Source organism: Electrona antarctica, assembly GCF_951216825.1.
Source record: "Electrona antarctica genome assembly, chromosome: 11".
NCBI classification, from domain to species: Eukaryota; Metazoa; Chordata; class Actinopteri; order Myctophiformes; family Myctophidae; genus Electrona; species Electrona antarctica.
In genome coordinates this window covers 46,029,506-46,052,839 of record NC_136792.1, presented here as the reverse complement: position 1 = coordinate 46,052,839, position 23,334 = coordinate 46,029,506, and the positions used below count along the sequence as shown (strand labels likewise).

Here is a 23,334-nt window from a genome sequence, read left to right as displayed (position 1 = left end):
CATGAAACTTCCCCAGTTGATTACTTACACAAAGACAATGATTTATTGTATTACAAATTTAATATATACTTTTTATATAGGACAATATGCAAACAATTGAAAATATGAAAAAGCTACTGTGGAAGGGTTATCATATGTTAATTTACTTATATTGATCCTATAAACAAGTGTATAGTTTAACCCACTCAATTCATAATTAACGTTCCAATTTTGGAGCTCTGGCTCATGGACTAAGAACCAAAAAGAACTGAACCGGTTCCCATTGGGTCTGGGCACACCTAAGATTCCATGCGCGGCCAAAGGAAGCTGTCTGCCGGGGTCTCTTCCAGGCCTGATTCCCGGAAAAGCTTGCCCCAGCGGCATTCTGCCGCGTTGGTGGAGCTTCATTTCCATCCACCAGCTGTCTAAAAACCAGGAAGAGACCCCGGCAGACAGCTTCCTTTGGCCGCGCATGGAAGTTCAGATGTGCCCAGGCTGATAGGAGAAGCAACCGGTGGAAAGGGGGTCACAGTGTCATACTCATAAGCTATCGTATGTACATAACTTTATTTGTTACCTGTTCAACTTCAATTTCTATCTGTCTTTTCTCTCACTCTACCTACAAAACGATGGAGTGTGAAAAATAGGACTCTGAAGGTATCTGATTCTGATTTACATGACATCCAAGTAAATAAATGTAGGCCTATTTAAATAAATCGCTGTATAAATGCATCATTTACAGTGGCAGCTATGGGTTCCTATTTTCGCTCTTCTGCATACTGTATGTATGTCAAGTGAAGATGTATGTCAAGTGAAGACCAACAGTTTAGTTGTAGTGACGTAGAAGATTTGCTTTTCATGTCTTATGGTCAAAATAAGAAAACAAACAAACAAACAAAAACAACCGCACATACAGTACAGTCCTAAAACTACCAGATACATTGCTATTATATATATATATATATTCTCATAGGCTGACTGAAAAGCTGCAGAGAAGCTAGTCTCTATTGCAGGCCTGTGAATACCAACCCATCTGCAGCAGAAGGTTAAATGCATGTGCAGAAACTGAAGTATAATGAAGATTATCTGGCGGTATACAAGCAGACAGTATAAACACGTGTTGTTTTAAGATGCATTTGGCAGAAAATTATATTAATCCAATTCAGTCCAGACTTCGTGTTGGAGGAAATGCTACACCTGTACACTGTGACATACACTGTGAAATGTGTATCATATTCTATAGTAATTAGTAATTACTGGTGGGTTTACGAGCTCAGCTCTTGACACATACATACTCAGCCATAAAATAAATATTGAAATGAATGACATAAAGCTGCACATCGGGAATCATTTCATCAGTTCAGTTTCTGTCAGACCACAGCCTTGGTGAACGCTTCTCTGGTCAGTTTGAGTGTCTATATTGTAGAAATAGACCACCTGGGTTGGGTGCAGGCAGGCCCCAAAAACAAGGTTTTGGGGCCTAACATGTCCTAGCTAACATGTGCAATGTCTAGACCAGGTGTGGGCAACTTTGACGATGGAGAGGGCCACTATATTTCCACACTCACTCCCTAGGGCCATATATTACTGTGGTTGCAAAAAGTAGCCGTTCTACAAGCTCAAAACGCGTCGCGCTGCGACGCGTTTTGAGCTCGTAGATCGGCTATTTTTGCTATATTCGAATTGAAATCTTGAATTTTTGCTATTTTTGAATTGGAATCCTGAAAATTAACATTTTTATGTAATTTCAAATGCCTCTAATTATACTTGTGTTGAAGCAATGAGCTACTAATTTAGACTGAAGTAATTAAAGCGGGTCATGTTTGCATGTTGTGGAATTGTAAACAGCTGAAACCAATAATATATCAGTATTCTGACATTAACCTGAGGGCCACATTAAGTGAAGGTGGGGGCCGCATGTGGCCCCCGGGCCACCAGTTGCCCACCCCTGGTCTAGACTCTAGAGTCTAGACTACTGTTGTTGGGCACATTGTACCTGGGCCGTACTGGCAGAACATTTCATGAACCACTTCTGGCGCGGTAGCAGTTCTCTGGTCTGGAACTTCATCATGTTTCTGCATGGCCACTAGGGCATTAAGCAACTAGTCGACTAGTTTACTAGTCGACCTTGTTGGTACTAGTTGACTAGTTGATAAGAAAGACAAAAAAAGTTTATTTTTTCTTTTTTCTTTTTTTGTAGGCCTCAAGATCAGGTAGATTATAGTTATAGTCACCATGTACACAGTTTTTCAATGTACAAATATATATATATATCGACTAGTCGACTAGTAAACTAGGCAACTAGTCAACTAGTAAAAAAAGACTAGAAGTGAATGCCCTAATGGCCACTTGGCGAAATAGTCTTTTATTGCTACTACGATGACATGTAGCGGTTCATCATGTTAGTGACAGGAAAGTGGCACAGGATGTTGACTCCCACACCTGCCACCCCGCCTTGTATATACCGTTGCCACGGGGAATAGTAGTAGGCCTAATATTCTGAAATGGAGCTGCGTAGAGCTGGGTTTCCAGCCAGGGGGACAACCAGATTGATTCTAATAGAATGGGTTCACAGTTCACACTATAGGGTGACCACCAGATTCAAACTGTTCATTTGAGGGACAGACGTTACGTATCACTTGTGTGGGACAGGGGGGCGGGACAGGGTTATCAACTTATTAAGTGCCTTGATTGTCATATTCGACCATAGGCCTAATATTGCCTACAATTTTGTTATTAAACCCCTCTGGCGTCTCACATTTTGTTTTAAAATGTAAATTTCGGGTGGTATGGCCGAGTTGGTATACTGTAGCCTATAGGGGATATTTCTCGCAGGAAAAGAGACAATGACAGAGCTTTACAACAGAAAGCCAACTATTAGGGGAATAACTATAGAGGGTATGCGCATGCATAAAGTGAGTGGCAAATCGAGTGGCAAAGTGAGTTTAACGTCGTTTAACATCGTTTAATGTAGTCTATAGGACTTTTCTGTTTGGATGTCAAGGTGTTGTATCTGGTGACTCTGGTCTATACCATACTGTTAAAACTGGGAGAGCACCGAAGAAAGTTTGTGAGACACGGCAGACAGAGCAGATGAGATGTTGTTGTATATTTCAGCGAAGTACAGCACGGCACGGGTTAAGGCTCTCGCCAGCAGACATGCTCCACACACAGGGCTCACGCCCAACTGACAAAGTGGTCGTATTCTAGTTAACCGTTTAAGCATTTTACATGAGTGTGGGGTGTCGATAGAAAGATGCATACACTTTAGTGACAAGTCCTTTGATCAACAAGTCTGTACAAATAGCCACAGGAGAGGCTCCATCACCCTGAGAAGAACACACACGGCTGAACACACATGCAGGAACACATATTACTTAGAATTATGGAATTCCAGATTCCACACATGAAAGTCGTTTAACTTGAAGGTATGATGATGATGTCATGTCACGCACATACCCTCTATTTAGTGCATTTGAACATGGCAGGGTACTCGATTCGTGGGACGCCTGAAAAGTCTTGGAAATGAGGGTCTGTCTCACGCAAAGGGGGACATCACCCTACTTCAGTGATATGATCCACTTTGATCTACTTTCCTGGTGTTATATAGACTTGAACTTGAGCAGGAGTGTTCAGAATCAAGAGCACTGGCAGCATGTGGTACAGTTCTCCCTGGTAGAGGAGGGCCCTTACGGAGGACCCTGATGTCTTTATAGTGCCTTTTCTGGTTTTATCCTCTTAGCAGATTTTGATTGTATTGACCTGTACTTTCCTTGAACTGTCTGCACCCATTCTACAAACTGTTAATACATCAGTCAGTCAATCAATCAATCAATCAATCAATCAATCAATCAATCAATCAATCAATCAATCAATCAATCAATCGTTTTTCCCAATTATTATTTAGACACTATAGTAGTAGGCCTAATATTCTGAAATAATAAATACAGTGTTTCCATTTTATAACACATGTAAGACACACATGCACACGTGCAGACCCTTCCTCACAGTCACACCCAGGTCACACCTGACAGAGGAATGGTAACTATGTTTATAGACACGCCACGGTCCCTTTAAGAGGGGACCCTTCCTGGGCGGGCGTATAATGACGTCTCACAGCCGCACAGATTTCGTCGGCAGGCTCATCAGGAAGAGATGCTGCCTCTCTCTGTCTGTCTCCTTTTAATCCGTGGAATATTAACCTTGTAATTCATTCATTTACAAGAAGAGGACAGCCATGGACGATCGATTATAACATCGATGGGAATCCCAGCTACTGTACTTCAAGAGTTTTGTCAACAGAAAGGAGTCTTATTATCCCGCCGTGGGTCATACAACATGGACCATACTGGACACAGCAGGGCTCGTTATCGAAGCAAAAATGATAAGCTGTGATTTATTTTAATGGGACACTTGTCCGTTATTGAAATGAAACGACGTTCTCAATGATCGAGTTCCACCTGGCTTCCTCTGAGTCTGTCGGCAGCCAAATGTGTCGAGGGAAAGGAATAACAGTCCTTGAATAGACTTTGTTTATTATTAAGACATGGCTAACACTGTCTGTGTTGGCACATTGTTGTGTATTATTGGCCAGGCTAATAACCTCATGAACTAATAACACCGCATCTAAAACATTCCTTCCCGAGCCTCCTCTATATAGCTCTCTCTCAGCCAGAAAGACCCGGTCTTTATTTAAGTTGGTATATAATGTTTGCTGCTTGTTGCCCACTGCCACAGGGAGCAGGCTGCACGTCATCTTCCAAGACTGTCCTGTCCATGTTGTTGTTGGTGGTGGTTTCCCACCATTGTTTCCTTAATAACAATTACAACCAGGCCTCTAAATAAGAGCCTGCCTGCCTCTCCAACTCATTCCAGCGACTGACTCTGTGACCTGGCTATACACAGTAAACAAACACACGAGGAGGCCAGCCTCTGTCAGTGTCAGTGTGGTGGCTCCCTAGCAGGTGTTCGGCGCAGGATGGGGACCTCGCAACAACTAGGTAACCCCCACCCCCCCACACGCACGTACGCACGCACACACTTCAATTCAAAGGAGCTTTTATTGTATGAGAAAACATGTTTACATTGCCAAAGCAAGTGTCAAAATACCAGTAAAATCAGACCCGTCTGAAGTGAGTGGTGCTGTACTGTACTGTACTGTACTGTACTGTACTGTACTGTACTGTACTGTACTGTACTGTACTGTACTGTACTGTACTGTACTGTACTGTACCCCCTGGCGCGTGTGTGCGCGCACACACTCTACTGGCCACTATTCGCTGTTGCAGCACGGACACGTACACATACATACTAGAGCTGGGATACCCGACCGAAACCCGACTGGGCCCATCGGTACCCGACGGGTCGGGCTAGGGTCGGACGCATTAGCAATCTTTAGCGTAGCTGGAAGAACCATTGAACAGAGGAGGACGGCGTTATGGTTAAACCCACCCACGGTGGATGTGATCTCTTTCTCCATGACAACATGTAAACCGTGATGGTTGGATTAATATAAATAGTTTGATTTATTAGCTGTTAAACAGTGAACAGTTGAGTATGAGTAAATAACTCGATCCATGCAAATAGGCTACCATTAATATTGAATAGCCTGCCGCTGGCGCTGATTGTTTGATTGAATAGCCTACTTTATTAAGAGTTTGCAACTTGCACGAACAGTCTGTGTGTGTGTGTGTGTATGTGTGTGTGTGTGTGTGCGCGCGTGTGTGCGTGCTGCTGAGCTGCTCTATACTATTTACTAATCAGCGTAGTAGTAGGCTATAGATATAAAATGTGCCCCTTTCATGGTAATTTACAAGGCACAGTGTGGCATAATGTCTAAACGTAACAGTCAGGCAAGGCGAGCTGTACATTATAACAAAAACATGTTTGCTGTCAGTGTAATAATGAAAGTGCCTTCCTCAAAGAAAAATGAAGGGGGAAAAAAAGCGACGGTGTCGGGCCCGGGTCGGACGCATATATTAATAATTAAGGTCGGGCTCGATTCGGGTAGGACATCCCAGCTCTAGTACATACATACATACATACATACATACATACATACATACATACATACATACATACATACACACACATATAGCTCTGCATAGGAGTGGCTAGCACCACTCAAAAACAGTTGAAAATGGGGAAAGTATAGCCTGGTTTCCAACCCATAGACCCCGCCCACTCCACTGAGTGAACTGCTTCTTCATGGCCAGTACAGAATTCATTCCATATGTTGATGTGACCCCCCCCCCCCCCCCCCCCCATGCCAAAGCGCCAGCGCTCGCCCAGCAGTCTGCCATCACCCAGGCGGATGCGAGGTCGCTTCTCGCCCTCAGGCGTCTTACTGGTAGTTAGTATTCTTCACATATTGAATTTCTGAACCCTATAACTATATTATTCGTGTAGTAGGCAAACATTTGGATATACAAATATTTGTTTTTCTCTTTTCAGTGAAGCTCAGTTCATGTGGGCAGTATATATAACCCTTTTCCTATAGATGGTGGGTTTGACCCCAGAACCCTTTGTACTTTATTTTATTTTATTAACATAGCGGAAGCTGTGAGGGAATTCTGGCATGGAATAGATGGAGCAATTTGTAACAAGTCAAGTGTATTATTACTGTTATTATTTCCATGGCCTTCTCCGTACTTCTACTTCACCTTCTTCACTTTCTATATTGAAGTGATTGCTTTGAACTTTTCAACGCATGAAAGACAATCAGAGACAGTGGCAAGAATCATTATAATAATACAAATAAATCACACCTGTGTGAAGTGGGTCGGCCTCCTTATCATCACATTCCGGCCAATCACAATTGGCGTCCTCATTTTTCTGTCCTGCACTTTTTATCCTTAATACATACATTGCTCAGCCAATCAAATCATCGCTATGGGGTGCTCACCCAATCAAATCATTGCTATGGGGTACACACAAACACACATCTGGGCATAGGAGGGACTAGCGCCCCTAAAAAAAAAAAAAAACAGACTCGGGGAGATTTTTCTAGTCCCAGTCATATAGGCATGTTCTGTATCCGTCACTGTTTGGTACCTTGTTTGGTCTGTTTGGTACCTGTCTGGCAATGTTTTTGTCAATGGGCATTTGGGGAAATCCAGCTCTCATCATGTTAACTATGGTATGTTAAAATCGGGTCATTCATTGGCATGGAAGACTTTTTGGAGAGGTGCGCACCGCTCCAATGACTGAGTGTGCGTGTCCCTATGTGTCTATGTCCGTATGTCTGTCTGGGGTATGGACAGCAGTACCACAGGGTGCCCTAAAGTGGCACTGTTGAGCAGCCTAAAGGGCCTTTCAATTTTCAAACTGAGCACTATAACAATACAAGTATAAATAACAATAAAACCGTATAGTACAGTAAAGTACAGTAACTATAACAAAATTATAGTTTTTCTTTTTCAATTAAAACTGATTTTGGTATACGATTTGAATCAATGCGTGAGTTTTCTAAATATAAATGTCCCATCCACTGGGCCAAAGTTCTGTGGTGCAAAAACGAAAGAAAAAAAAATCATTGCGTTATTGTTTCTGTAATAAACTAATCTAAATGAATCAGTTTAAGTCCCACCCTAGTAATATCACTTATATGCTGATGACACATTTGGCTTTTCAACCCCTTTATCAGTTAAATCGTTGATTGCGTGGTCACTGCACTTTGGCTTGGTAGGGCAGTATAGAACTGTTGTAACAAATGACGTGTTACTTACTGGTAATGTCCGTGTTAATTAAATCAGTGCCCTACCTTTTCTGAGAGAAACAAAAAAGCAAAACAAAAGCTGGAGCTGGAGACTGGCTCTAGTGTTATTATTTTTTAACCCATTTTGGGGCGGGAACTCCTTTTGGTGTTAGCATTATGTTATGCTTTAGCTATTGAAAAATAGCAGATCTACAAGCTCATAGCGCGCCACCGAGTGGCGCGCTATGAGCTTGTAGGTCTGCTATTTTTGAAAAATCGTAGAACCACTGACATAGAAACATAGCTTTTTCAGAAAACTGTCAGGATGTAGAAGACATTTTTTTAATCTGATCTCAGGTCAAAATGGGTTAAATCAAAGATTTGCCACGGACATGTCACATAGAACCGGTCTTGACACGGACACGTTTGTCCGTGACCATGCACGGTCGGGCACATTGATGACCCCTGATACTCATACGTGTTTATCACAGCAGCAGCGCCAGCTTGTCACATTCTCCATCACCGTGTGGTATGTTAAACTGCTCACTGATGAGACAGATGAGAGCTAAATCTGATGGTATTAAAAAGCAGCAGAAGAATCACTGGTCAGGAGGATCTATCTGTCAAGCATCTGTGATATTGATAACACCTGCTTTCTAACGCCGGGGCTCCACTGGGTGCGTTGCGTTGTGATGCGTTTGGACGCCGTCCAGGAGCACCCTGCATTGATTCAAAATGGAACATTCCCTGCGTTGACGATGATGCGCCACTGACGCGTTATTAATATGTATCCCACCAACGTTCTAGTAAAGCCCTGCTGTGATTGGCCAGTAGTCGTTGTGATTGACGGTTCTTGTTTTTGTGACCAGTCATTAGTCCTACAACTACAACCTATCTCAAACCCTCACCCTAAACCTAACCTCCCACGGGGCAGCACACCTAAACCTAGCCTTAACCCATGTCTAACCAATGACTAGTCTAAACTAAGTATGCACGCCCCTAAACCTAACCCGAACGGCCTAACCTCAGTAATACTATGCCTTCCCGGGAGCCAATCAGACACATGGTGAGGCGGGTCTACCCTAGAACGTTGGTGGGATTCATAATCACACGCCACTGACGGATGCCCGATGGCTGCAGTGGAGCTTCGGAATAAGCATGGGTCTTATCTGATAATAACACATTTTGGCCTGACGTCGAAATAAAAAAAATGTCTTCTAAATCATGACAATTTTCACAGTGGTTCTCAATATTTCATGTCAAGGACCCCAACAATTATATGTAATCGGCCGCTGACCCCCATCTGAAAATATGTTGTTCCAGGAACCCCCCAGAAGCAAAGATTTGAGTTAAAAAGGTTCGCTCTGAAAGAATATATATTCAAAGATTTGCGCCACATTTTCATGATTTTTCAAAAATAGCAGATCTACAAGCTCATAGCGCGCCACTCGGTGGCGCGCTATGAGCTTGTAGATCTGCTATTTTTCAATAGCTAAATTATAACATCATGTTTAAAACACCAAAAGGGGTTCCCGCCCAAAATGGGATAATTAGAGAGCCCTCTCAGCTGTCCAATGCACTACAATGTTCCACAAAAAAAAGGTTAAAAAGTATAAAGGCCATAACTAATCGTTTCTACTCACAGTTGGCACAAAACAAGTGGGTTGTCGTGAGGAGTCACCAAAATGCAGTACAATTGATCAAGGCTGAATGAACAACAGAGGGGGAACAGAGGGCATGCCCTGTGTCCCACAGGGAAGAGTGCTTTTTTTTGTATCTTACTAAAGGTCAAGTTATGCAGTAAACCTTTGAAAAGCATTTAAGTCTGTTGAAATAAATTAGAGACCTTTAAGTTAAGCTCCAGGGGCTACTCTTTTTTTTCTCTTCCAGTTCCTCACAAAACCCCATACAGTTTCACATTCTTTTGTTGTTTGATCAATAATGACTGCTCAGGAGAGAAAGTGTCAGTTTGCTCTGCATTTACATGCTGAGCAATCCACTGTTTGTGTAGCTGTAGATTAAATATGAAATTGTAAATATTACAAATATATTATTGCGACCGCAGGTCGCATTTACTATGGAATCGTGCATTTCCCGTCAGTGTGTTGGTTGGTTGGTTGGTCACCCCAGGCAAGCCCCCATATATGGTGTCCAGGTCTTGTGACGTCACGTGACATCATCAGGGAGATCCCTGACCTGCTGTCGCAGTTAAGCCCATATATGGATATCCCTGATGTCATCAATATTGGCCAGCAACTCTACATCTGACCTCAAACCTCAAACCCTTAGATCTCCATATATGGATATATGTCAGAACCTGTTCTGACATTCCATATGTTGATCCTTCCCCATCCATCCTTCCTCTTCGATGTCTCCCTTTTGACTTATAACTGTCCACCCTGTCCAACCCTGTACACTCAAGACATGCTCCTTATATGGCCAGTACAGAATTATTTAGAAGACATTTGTAGAATCGGGTCTCAGGTCTCAATGGGTTAAGCCAGTTGAAAATCACTGCACTACGAGGAATAATATGAAATTACTTTGTCCTAACCCTAACTCTAGACATGGAGGTGATGACCCCACTCATTGAGAACCATAGCGTGGCTTCGGAGGAGGTTTCCGATGAGGACCATGACCCTGAGCTGCTTCCTGTCCAGCTCGCCAACCACCAAGGCATCTCGTAAGACTCGCACGCACACCACTCCTACCGCACATCGATTCTTTACACATCCACACACCACTCCTACCGCACATCGATTCTTTACACATCCACACACCACTTCTACCACACATCGATTCTTTACACATCCACACACCACTTCTACCACACATCGATTCTTTACACATCCACACACCACTTCTACCACACATCGATTCTTTACACATCCACACACCACTTCTACCACACATCGATTCTTTACACATCCACACACCACTTCTACCGCACATCGATTCTTTACACATCCACACACCACTTCTACCACACATCGATTCTTTACACATCCACACACCACTTCTACCGCACATCGATTCTTTACACATCCACACACCACTTCTACCATACATGTCTTTACACATCCACACACCACTTAGTTCTACAAATAAGACGCGTAAACGCGGGAAGCGAACGAAGCTTTTGTGGCAGTCTGACACACACACACACACACACACACACACACACACACACAGACCTCTGTATCGTGTTCTACCATCCATCTTTACACATGATCCAATTGCAAGTTTGATTGGATTGATTGATTTTTTCCTGCTTAGTACTTTGTCATTAGACACACTTTATTTAGCTTTCAGCTTGATTTAATAATGCAGTGAAGAGAGAGAGGAAGGAATGAATGAAGGTAAAGAGTGGAGACATCCTGAGCTGAATTCAAGTTCACATCATGATTGTGTGACCTTAGGTGGGTCTAAATAATCACACCCGTGTGAACTGAGTGGTGCAAGGTCTTGTATACCCTGATCAGCTGTGGTCTGACGTAATGTCAGTGACCATAGTAACCATGCTCATTTTTTTGGGTCCCACGTACAGGTACACACACGTACAGGTACACACATACATAGACACAAACATACAGACAAAGCTGGTTGTTGGAGTGGTTTGCACCACTCAAAAAACACTCAGGGGTTGATTAGACTAGTCATTGGTTAGACCAGTCATTAGTCCTACAACTACAACCTATCTCAAACACTCACCCTAACCCTAACCTCCCACGGGGCAGCACACCTAAACCTAACCTTAACCCATGTCTAACCAATGACTAGTCTAAACTAAGTATGCACCCAAAGGGTTGCCCACTATAGGTGAATACAACTTTGGGGCAGGTGGAGTTTGCTTTCAGGTTGCCCAACCGGGCAAGTGCTCGTTTGAAAGGGGACGCAACCATCTATAAACACAACAGGAGATATCTGTCTAAACACCTGAACGTTGGCCAGACCGCTCTGTCTTCTGGTCTGTGGAATGTAAAATAAGAGCACTGTTTACCTATAATGTGCTGTTTTGAGTGTTGCTACACTTAAAAATATAAAGTGTGAACCCATAGTCATATTCGGCAGAATTGAGGTATGACATTTCTTTATCGCACAGCCTCAGAAACTGAAACGGTATAAAATTGAATGTTAATTAAACTTTTTTTTATAATGGACAATTTACTTTTCGGGCAAGTGGGCATGACCTTTGGGCATGTAGAACATGACCTGTACTTGCCCGACGGGCAAGTGCCTCTGAGACCTAATAGTGTCACTGTCAACCCCTAAAACTGTAGAATATATATAATATATAAATATATGCATGTATGTATAAGGAAAGTGCCAGTAGGGGAAAATAAACCCAAAAGGCCTCTACTACACTCTGCAAGTGTTTAACGTAGGAATTATGTTTCTGTGCTCTACGGGTTTAGTGTTAATGTAGGAACGTTTTTCTGTGCTCTCTACAGGTTTAGCCAAGCTCTCATTCATCTGTTGAAGGGGAACATAGGTACAGGACTACTGGGACTACCTCTGGCAGTGCACAATGCCGGGATAATTGTAAGTACCCTTCACTAAACTCCCTCCAACACTTTTGCCATAACAGCTGCTGCACACTCTGTGCTGCCTGCAGACTGTTCTCCATCCTGCTTGAAAGGAGGCTCGTGTTTAGGGCTGAAACAATTGAAGTTACTCGATTTGCTTAATGAAATTACAGTAAATATGATGTCCTTAACAATAGGATTTCTTTTTAATCCTTGTTATTCTACTAATTGCACATCTGTTAAATGAATTTCCGCCATGTGTGCTTGTCTAAGTGTTTGTAATGTAATGGGCTTAGTGACAAAGCGGCTAGTAGCTTGCGCTAGCAGAATTCATTGAGACCGGTGATTGTATTCGGATGTTTTTATATAAACATCTAAATGACTAACTTGGGTTTTCGCAAAATGACTCAACATTAGATGAATATTCTTGTGTTGTGACACACTCAATAGCTCTGGATGAAACTAAGCAGGAGGCTAATTAGCTGATTGATTTCCAGCAAGAAGCATAGGAGGACAGAGTTTTAAACTGAAGAAAAATATTGGCCTGATAGTGGCCATGGCATTCCTGGCCAGGGCAGCGGTGGCCGAACGGTTTGCGGAGCGGTCTTGATACCGGAAGGGCGCCAGTTCGAATCCCCGGACCGGCACGTTAAAATTACCACCGCTGAAGTGCCCTTGAGCAAGGCATTGAACCCCTACCATGAAATGTTCTATGAGCAGGGTGTGGCTGTAAACAAGCATCTCGAGCTTAGTCCACTTCCCTGGGTAAACAAAGAACTTTCCTTTGCTTTGCCCATTTCCGTTCTGGCGTCTTTTCTCAGAGCGCGAGTGTTAGAGTGTTCCGTTTTGTAGTCTCACTCAGGCATGTTTGTTTTACTTTGTAAATTGTAACTGATTAATAATGCAACAGACTGTTTGAGCACAGGTAGAGAGCATATTATATTATGCGTTTGGGGAATGTGGATGTTGTTGAAAGTATTATTATTTCATCAGCTTGACACCCATGAAGCTTTGAGGCTAAGATCGGCCAAACAACACACTGACACAACTGTACTACACTGATGCGCCTCATTGTCTAAACTACTATTTGTTTACGGAGGAGAGAACGTGTTTGCCTGATCAGTTGACGGTAAAATGTGAAAGCTGAACTAATAATAGTCTTAAAGAAGAAGAATCGCATTTAAACTGTCACAGTTAAGATATTGCTGCAGTGCAGTAAACACCATGACAATGTACTATTCTCAGATCACAGAATATTATGGCATATGTGGTTTTAATCACATTCTTTGTTCTTCAATTGTGCTCTTGGTCAGAGCTCCAATACTGTGACGCGATGCGCATTCCACAGAGGGGAAATGAAATGTCCAGGGTTCCACTGAGGTGTCTTATCTAGACTTCTGTCTTTTTTACGCTGATTGATAGGGGGCCTTGCAGCTAGCAGGCAAGGAATCTCTGAGAAGGAAGGGAAGTGGTCACGTGACTGGGCTGCGCCATGACACTTTCATGGACACTTTCATGGGAGCCAAACTCACACCGGAAGTGCAATGAATACATGGCAGTGAATGGAGCCGGCTGGACCCGCTCATAACAAACATTATTTATGAACAATTGAGACCTTTTGTAAAGTAATCACTTCTGGAAAATAACAGAAGACATATCACAGGTTGTTTTCTATTCACTTACTTTTCGATGTGCACAGAGTGCACAGTATATAATTTTATCTGAGGATCTAAACCGCAGCACGTTTCTGGCTCCGAAGTATCGTGAGATTTGGCTGACAGACAGGAAATGGTGGGAAGTCTCACGAAACTTGGTGCGTTCAGAAAGGTACTTTGTGCTCTTTAGATACCATACCTCTATAAAAATCACACAGTGTACACATCGAAAAGCAACACAGCAGACAATAATGTGTTACATGTCTTCTGTTATTTTCCAGAAGTGATTACTTTACAAAAGGTCTCAATTGTTCATAAATAATGTTTGTTCATGAGCTGGTCACTGAGCTCTCATTGACTCCAGTGCATTCTGCCAAACTTCCGGGTAGTTTGGCTCCCATGAAAGTGTCCATGAAAGTGTCATGGCGCAGCCCAGTCACGTGACCACTTCACTTCCTTCTCAGAGCTTCCTTGCTAGCAGGCAGGAAGGGGGTTCGCTGAAGTGTGGGCTTAGGAAGGAGGCCTGGTTAGCTAATTATGACCCCCTGTGCTCTCTGGCCCAGCCATCCATTGCTATTTAAAAAAAATGATACAAGATACAATTTTGGGCAACCATGTATTGACTGCGGCATGGCTACAATCCGATCACCTTCCAGATCAGGACGCTGTTGACTGTCAGATGTCATCTCCAGTACAGTTCCAATGTCATGTTCACACACCGTTGGCTTTTGTTAAATGATGTTACAATACATCAACTGACAGAATCCATGATGATGAAATAAACCAACAGTTAAACATGGCATACTGTATGCACTCGTATTCTATCAGTTATCTGTTCATAATATATCCACTATATCATGTATACTTTTCATCTTAATGAAGGCAATAAAAAGCACATTACATTCATCAAAAGCATCATTACTGGTAAAATTGCCTTATTATTCATTGCCTCTAACACAATTATGCATACAGTAACAGTACTGTACAACGTCTGAAACCCCCCAAAAGTAGAAAACAAAAAGGCATGGACAAGTCAATGAAGCTAGTGTGTATATAAAAGGTTTATTGATAAATATTTCGGATGACGAGACCCTCAAATCTTTTGGTCCTAGCTGGCCTGGCCGCCTGGGACACTGGAAGAGAGAAACAACATTCACAGTAGTTATTTTCATTTTAATCATAATCAATCAATGTTAAAAGCCGATCACTGATCGAGTCATTTGGAGCCAAAATTGGCCAATTGATCGGAGCACCTCTATTGTAAACAGTCAGACGAAATTGCAACTCGGCACACCTGTGTCATGTGGGGACACTGGGACGCTCAGTTGGACGGTGCCCAAATTATGCCTGTGGGACACATACGGCAGACAGACAGACAGACAGTGGACAGACAGACAGACAGTGGACAGACAGACAGACAGACAGACAGATATACATACAGTGGACAGACATACAGTGAACAGACAGACAGTGGACAGACAGACAGTGGACAGACAGACAGACAGTGGACAGACGGACAGACAGACAGTGGACGGATGGACGGACGGACGGACGGACGGACGGAGACAGAGATTCTGTAAATTGAGTCGAGCCACCTGAGCCAAATGGAACCAAATGGACCCGTTAGGGTACACTCTCTGAGTTACAGACCCATAAGGGTCATTGTTTGAATGCTAGTTGTTAATGTATTACATTTCTTTACTTTGTTTGTAGAAACCATGGCTCATGATGAAATGGAGAAATAAACTGCCATTCTGTCAAAAGTTACTTTGGTGTAATGAAACCTCTCTGACCGGAGGAACTTGGGTGATCAGCTCATATCCAACCAGATACAAATATTTAATAGGTCCATTTGGTCATTTGGTTCCTATGTATGATTTAGCTGGGGGCCCTCTGGAACTCCCTCAAGGACTCTATTCTCTAGAGCAGGGGTTCTCAACCCGTGGGTGGGGACCCCTCGGGGGGTCGCCAAATTATTTTGGGGGGTCCCCAAATTATTAAAAATAAATAAATGAAGAGTTTACATATATTACACATAGTACATGCATACACCTTCCCTAATGATTATATCTGGTTTCAGTATTTATTTATGGTGTATTGTCTCTATTATTAAGGTTATTGTAGCAGTCAATTTATATTGGGGGTCGGGAGGGGGCGGGGCGGGGGTCCCGAGACATTGCCAAAGCATTTCCGGGGGTCCCCGGCCAAAAACGTTGAGAACCCCTGCTCTAGAGGAGTAATGTACAATGATCTCCGAGAAAAAACGTATACAAATGGTGGCGCTCAGCTGCCTCTGATATAGAGGGAAATTAAATGCAAATGAAAGTAACATTTTATTTTAATGACCTGCACCAATTGTGCAGTATAGTTGCACTTCCAACACATTTACGCAGTTATTGGAAACAATGTAATGTTGGGAGGTGTTTATTAATCCATTTAGGCCTGACCTCAAAATAAATAAAAAATCTTCTAAATCCTCCAGTTTTCTGAAATAAATATTTTCACGATTTTTCAAAAATAGCAGACCTACAAGCTCGTAGCGTGCCACTCGGTGGCGCGCTACGAGCTTGTAGATCTGCTATTTTTCAATAGCTACATTATAACTATGTTTAAAACACCAAAAGGGGTTCCCGCCCAACTGGGGTTAAATTCTTTGTACAGTTAGATTAGAAAGTACTTTACCTGCAATGTCTGTAACCGATAACACTATTATGAATATGCTAACGATGCAATAATGCATGCATAAATATTGCTTCCGATTATTGAGCATTATTATCAGAGGCAGTCAGATGAATTATGTTCTGGAAAAATGTTCCAAACAATTCTCTTGGTATATTCATGAGCACACAGTGTGCTGATTTTCAATTTGCATGCCATAAATTTACGTTCACAAAATGATGGACGCAAAATGCCCTAGAGCCGTTGGACCGTAGACCTTTTAAGTATTCAATAACATAGTTTGAACGTTGTATTGTTACAGAACTATAGCTCCATGAATTAACCCATTTTGGGCGGGAACCCCTTTTGGTGTTTGAAATGAAATGAAATGAAATGAAATGAAATTAAATGAATACTATATTTACCCAGGGTATCTGGTCTAAGCTCAAGAACTTGTTTCCAGCGGTGGTAATTTTAACGTGTCCGATGATTCGAACTGGCGACCTTCCGGTATCAAGACCGCTCCGCAATCCGTTCGGCCACCGCTGCCACATTTTAAACATCGTTATACTTTAGCTATTGAAAAATAGCAGATCTACAAGCTCATAGCGCGCCACCGAGTGGAGTGCTACGAGCTTGTAGGTCTGCTATTTTTGAAAAATCGTGAAAATATTTATTTCAGAAAACTGGAGGATTTAGAAGATCTTTTTTAAATTTTGAGGTCAGGCCTAAATGGGTTAAGCTAGCGCGGCTATTTGTCCGCATCTGTTCTCTCAGTGGATGAATGGCTTGTGAATGTGCTTTATCATGTTTGTTCCTGGCTGAAATGGCATCGCTTACTAATTTGCATGCACACATACCGTACACACACAGATACACAATCACGCACATGCATTCCCATAGTGAATCTAAAGATTTGTATAGATTAAGTTTCAGCAGGCTTATTTTTTTTGTGCAGCCATGAGGAAACTCAACATACAGAGAATACCTTTGAGAGCCTTGCAGGGCTGCCATAAATCATTGTTTGAGGAAAAGGTACCAATTTTTAGGTTTGCGAAAGCAATTGTGCGCTTTATTGCCTCTCCTCTTGCGTCAGCTGTGTTGGTGTGCAATTACTTGTAAGAGGAGAAATGTGGAGCCCCGTATATATATACCACTACTGTACAACACGGCTTTTATTAACCCATTTTGGGCGGGAATCCCTTTTGGTGTTTTAACTTTTAAACATTATGTTATAATTTAGCTATTGAAAAATAGCAGATCTACAAGCTCATAGCGCGCCACCGAGTGGCGCGCTACGAGCTTGTAGGTCTGCTATTTTTGAAAAATCGTGAAAATATTTATTTAGAAGATTTTTTTTTTTAATTCTGAGGCCAGGCCTAAATGGGTTAAATGGACCTCACATATGAGTGGACGGTAACCCTTTTTGTCAGGTTGTGGTGTGGTGTGCAGTGTACTGCACTCACCGGGGGAATTGTACTAGCCATGTACTTCTTTTCTATCAAATGGCGGTGGGTGCTTATTCTGAGCTTGTTTGCTATTTTTGAAGATTTACAAAATACTTTTTGATATATCGGCCCGACTTGCTCAAATGAATGCGTTAAACAGAGCTGCTACTTTCTCACACATTTTAAATTTGAGGCTTTTTTTCTTTTGTATACTATTTATATTGTTTGGAGGAAAAATGCTGCTATTTGTCTCAAAATGACTGCAAAAGATTGGTGCTATTAGTTTCAAAAAGCTTTATTCCCTGTATATAATTTAACGATGCAATGTGATATAGCTCTGTTTACCCAATGGGGGTGCAGTGTACTGCACGCTTTTCCGCTTTTTTTTTCATGTATTTCGAACAATAGTCCGACAAATGTCGGACTATTGCTTGTTTTGTAAACTTATGTTTTCTCATGCCAATAAAGCTCCTTTGTGTGTTGCAGGTTGGACCCATATGCCTGGTGTTGATGGGTGTTGTGTGTGTGCACTGCATGCACATCCTGGTCCACTGCAGCCATCACCTTAGTGAAAGGTAATTCGCATTCACGCACACACACACACACACACACACACACACACACACACACACACACACACACACACACACACATACTCCCATAACATAGTTTATGGGCCCGGTGGTCAGGAAGGTCACCCACGGGGACCACCCTTTCCAGTGCTTGTACAGCTCTGAAAAAAATCAGCAACAGTCAGCAACAGTCAGATATTACAAAAATCTGTTTAAATTAGCAAAATTCCACAATTTATTTTGGAGTAGTCTGGGTTCCTGTTAACACACCTCTCTTACTTTGTCACTCCTGAGTTCCTGTTAACACACCTCTTACGTTGCCACTCATGAGATCCTGTAATGTTCATTGAGTGAAAAGAGATGGTGAAAGGCTGCTCTGGGAGGCATGGAGAGGAGCACAGCTGCACATTTGTCTCTTTATGTTTTGTTTTGGCAAGTTAATGTTACTTTTTGTTACTTTGTGACATTTTGTACACTGCACCGACTGAGAGTGTATACTACGGAATGTTTACGAGAGGAATGAACCGGAGGAGGATGGAGTGGCTACTCGTAACATGGCTAATCCTGACCAGCAGCAACTGGGCTGTGGAGTGCCTAATGTACGAGGCTGCAGGAGAACGCTTGATGTACAGCGGGAATGAGTTGTTGCAACTACGGGAGGGCAGAATACCACCATCGCCGGACCTGCTGAGGGCCAGGAGAAGAGGGCCAGGAGAAGAGGCAGGAAAGGCAGCATCAGACAACGGATCAGGAGAGCGGCTAAACTACCGCTACCACCCATACTGTTGTGCAACGCCCGCGCATTGAGGAGGAAAATGGATGAACTACGGACACAAACCAAGGTCAGCTTTGAGTACCGCGAGTCGGGGCTGCTAGTTTTCACGGAAACGTGGTTCAATGAGGATATACCAGATAGCCTGGTAGAAATGGAGGGTTTCACGCTAATCCGGTCTGATAGACGGGCTAGCTCCGGAAAGAAAACAGGGGGAGGACTCTGTGTGTACATCAGAGACAAATGGTGCTGTAATGTTGCGGTCAGAGACAAGATATGCAATCCCGATCTTGAACTGCTATGCATCACATTACGACCATACTACCTGCCAAGAGAGCTTTCCAACATATTTGTGTGTGTCATATACGTTCCACCAGATGCTAACGCCACCAGAGCAGCGAGTCGGATCGCTGACTGTGTGCATCAGCACCTACAGAACAAGCCAGACGCGACCATGCTGATTCTGGGCGACATGAACCACTGCAAACTGGAGACCTTTCTGCCAGGATTCCAGCAGTACGTGAAGTGTAACACAAGGAAGGATAAAATCCTGGATAAGTGCTATGGTAACATTCGGGGAGCATACACAGCCAGGGCCAGGCCTCCACTCGGCACAGCCGACCATAGAACGGTAGACATGTCCGACCATAACACTGTCTATCTCATGCCAACGTACCGGTCCATATTTAAATCCAGTAAACCGGTAAAAAAGACAGTAAATGTATGGTCTAGGGACGCAACTGAGGAGCTAAAAGGATGCTTCCTATGTACTGACTGGGACATTTTATTTGAGGATGCTAGCATTGACGTGATACTTCTCAGGGATGCTACGAGGTGATTAATGAATTGAACTGTGATGCTGTTAATGACAGGATGGTAATAGATCAGGACACCGTCTGTAAAGTGTTCAAAACCATACAGACCGATAAAGCAACAGGGCCAGACGGAATGCATGCTTTCCTGTTGAAAACGTGTGCTGAGGAATTAGCCCCAGCCTGGCACAGGCTTTTTCAGCTGTCACTAGACTCACATACAGTGCCTGAGATTTGGAGAAAATCAGTGATAGTCCCAATCCCGAAGAAAGCATGTCCACTAGAGAATAACGATTATAGGCCTGTGGCTATAACATCTAATGTAGTAAAATCACTGGAGAGGATCCTGACAGAGGAACTCCGAAAGGAGGTAGGACCTCGACTAGACCAGTATCAATTTGCATATTCTAAGAAACGCAGTACATGGGATGCAATATCTACAGTAACTCATCTCACTTTGAAACACCTGGAGAGTAAGGTAGCATACACCAGATTACTTTTCATCGACTTCAGCTTGGCTTTTAATACTATACATCCAGACATTCTGTTGCGTAAATTAGCTCAGTTAAATGTGAACCCCTTTATAATAAAATGGTATTTTTATTTTCTCTCTAGGAGACCACAGAGGGTGAGATTTAACTCTGTGTTCTCAGAGGAGACACTGTGTAGTACAGGGGTGCCCCAAGGAACAGTCAGTTCCTCTTTTCTGTTTACCTTGTATACGGACGACTGTGTCAGCTCACATCCAAATCAGTTTGTTATCAAGTTTTCCGATGACACTGTGATACTTAGTCTGCTCAAGAGCGATAATAACATCCTCAGCCATACAGAGGGAGTAGACAAGTTTATAGAGTGGCAGGGCTCCAGACTAACTTTTTCACAGGTAGCACTGGTGCCACCTACCTTTTCATTTGGTAGCACCACCACAAATTAGGTAGCACCATTTTTTTCTTTGTATAGCGTGGTATTAATACATGATCTTATCATGCCCCCACATCGGGCGCCATTTATTTATGTAGTGGTTTCCACCATAAGGTTTGAATCATAAAACCCCCTACAAAGGTCACTGTGTAAAAAACAGCAACCTACCTGGTTATACTTCAAAACACTGTAGATGGTTTCAACCCACCACAAAGTCACTCAGTCAATAAAGGCAATATTTATATTCCACACACAGAAAGTCAGTTTAAGGTTTTGTGTTGAAAATTAAATGCAGTCCAAACCTTTTGGATTAATAAAGTGACAATTTGTACAATATCTCCATTACCATTATCCAAATGAATTCCTTATTATAATATTTTTACATTTTGGAAAAAATCTTTTGCAATGTGAAATGCCACCAAATTCTTAATCCTTTTCTTTATGGGCCAACTTGTGAAAGCTGCATGCTTTTATTGTGAAGGCAAAAGTTTCTGAATGCTCTCAGAGCCTGCATATCTCCGCGTGCTGAAAATAGCTGATCTACAAGCTCACAACGCGTCGCGCGTTGTGAGCTTGTAGATCAGCTATTTTCAGCACGGAACACGAAGAATAAATCAGGCATCAGGGAGATTAATGTATTTTGTTGGCCGATCATCATGTATGGACGTATGGTATGGACACTACTTCCTCGATGCAAACATAACAAGCTTTGGAAGCTATTTTTCGTGGCACATTTCGTGGCACATGTTTAATCAAACAACACGTTTACTAAGTTTCACTCAGTGTTTGGGTCGGGAGTCGGCTGTCTGTGTAGATCATGACTGATCATCATGCAGTTAGATATGGGCGCTGCGCGCTCCAGTGAAATTGTACAGCTGAGAAAGATTAGTTAATTTGTGTCGGATAAGCTGCGTTCAGACCTGAATATATATTCGCCTCGGTTCGTCCAGTTTGTACCGCGGCAGGTCGCGCCGCGCCCGTTTGCGCAATTCTCGTCTTTGAATTGACTTTGTATGTAATCGCGCCGCTCTGACCATCCAAGTCTGAAGGGCTTATTTGTGGGTTTTTGTGAATGATCGTTCTTTGAACACTGGGCGTCAGGCGAACGTCCAATGTTTTCAATCAATGGAACGGGCAAGCACTGCGGGATGTTTTTTTCCCCCACCACTCATCATTCCAGCAAGTCGCACCTGTGCGACCTCATTCAATTTTAAGTATCACCCTTAATAAATTAAGTCGCATATGCGACCTAATAGGTCGCACGCTGGAGCCCTGTAGAGTGGTGTGATCTGCACCATCTGAAAATAAATGTAAACAAAACAGGAGGTCATAGTGGACTCCAGGTCCATAGGAGACCACAGTATGATCAGTGTCCATGACCATAACATCAAACCGGTCCCCTCGTATAAATACCTGGGAGGCAGTACAGATCGATGAGGACCTGAGCTGGCACACGCATGTTACAACACTGTGTTCTAAGATACACCAGCGTCTACACTTTCTCAGAAGACTTAGGTTCTTTGGAGTCAGTGTAAATATCATGTTGACCTTTTACAGAGCTAGTATAGAGTCAATCCTAAAATACGGTGTGTCCAGCTGGTTTGGCAATCTAACTGTGAAGTACAAATCTCAAATAAGTGAGAAGCATCTGGCTGCAGACCAGGAAGTGCGTGACCAGGAAGTGGCTGCAAGGGGAGGGGCCTAAGGGAGTGGGGGGAAGTCCGCTCAGGGAGCATCAGCCAGAGGAAAGGAAACGGAAACAGATAAACAAGTTCCCTTGTTCCCTTCAGTCCGCCGTCCCGGACGCGCTCCCGGGGGTCTCGTGCCCAGGTGGGGGTCCGCGGGGGTCCGCGGGTTATCTCGGCCGTCCCTGGGCCGTTTCGGACGGGGGGAATCTCGTTCGAACCGGGCCCCCCCAGGGACCCTCACAGGGTAACTGTTATTTCTCAACCGTTTTGGACGGGGGTGGGTTCGTTGGAATCGTGTCGCCCCCTGGGGGTGTCTTTGGGGTTCTCAAGATTCTCAAGGTACCTATGTAGACTCACTTTTTGACGCTGCATCCAATGCACATATTGCTGTTGCTGTGTGACGTCTAGAAAGTGGTGAAATAGCAGACGGAAGGGGAAACACATAGTATAAAAATGAACATGTACTTATCTAGACTTACTTTTCGACGCTGAATCCAGATATCATAATGTCGAGACTGTCCGATCCCAGGAAAGTGGTCAAAAATGGCACCAAGGTTTTGTAAAAGTGTCACAAATGCACCCAGAAACGATATATTTCCAATGTTTT

General features: G+C 43.0%; 1 protein-coding gene across 1 annotated transcript in view; it reads left to right on the top strand.

The window, feature by feature from the left end:
- The first annotated feature begins 4,099 nt into the window (after positions 1 to 4,099).
- Positions 4,100 to 23,334, top strand: part of slc36a4 (solute carrier family 36 member 4) — a 247,794-nt gene continuing 228,559 nt past the window's right edge. Inside the window, exons 1-4 of the mRNA XM_079514352.1 lie at positions 4,100 to 4,979; positions 10,241 to 10,358; positions 12,127 to 12,217; positions 18,449 to 18,537. Coding sequence (XP_079370478.1) covers positions 4,958 to 4,979; positions 10,241 to 10,358; positions 12,127 to 12,217; positions 18,449 to 18,537 — 320 coding nt within the window. The 5' untranslated portion in view covers positions 4,100 to 4,957. The remainder of the gene's footprint in view (positions 4,980 to 10,240; positions 10,359 to 12,126; positions 12,218 to 18,448; positions 18,538 to 23,334) is intronic.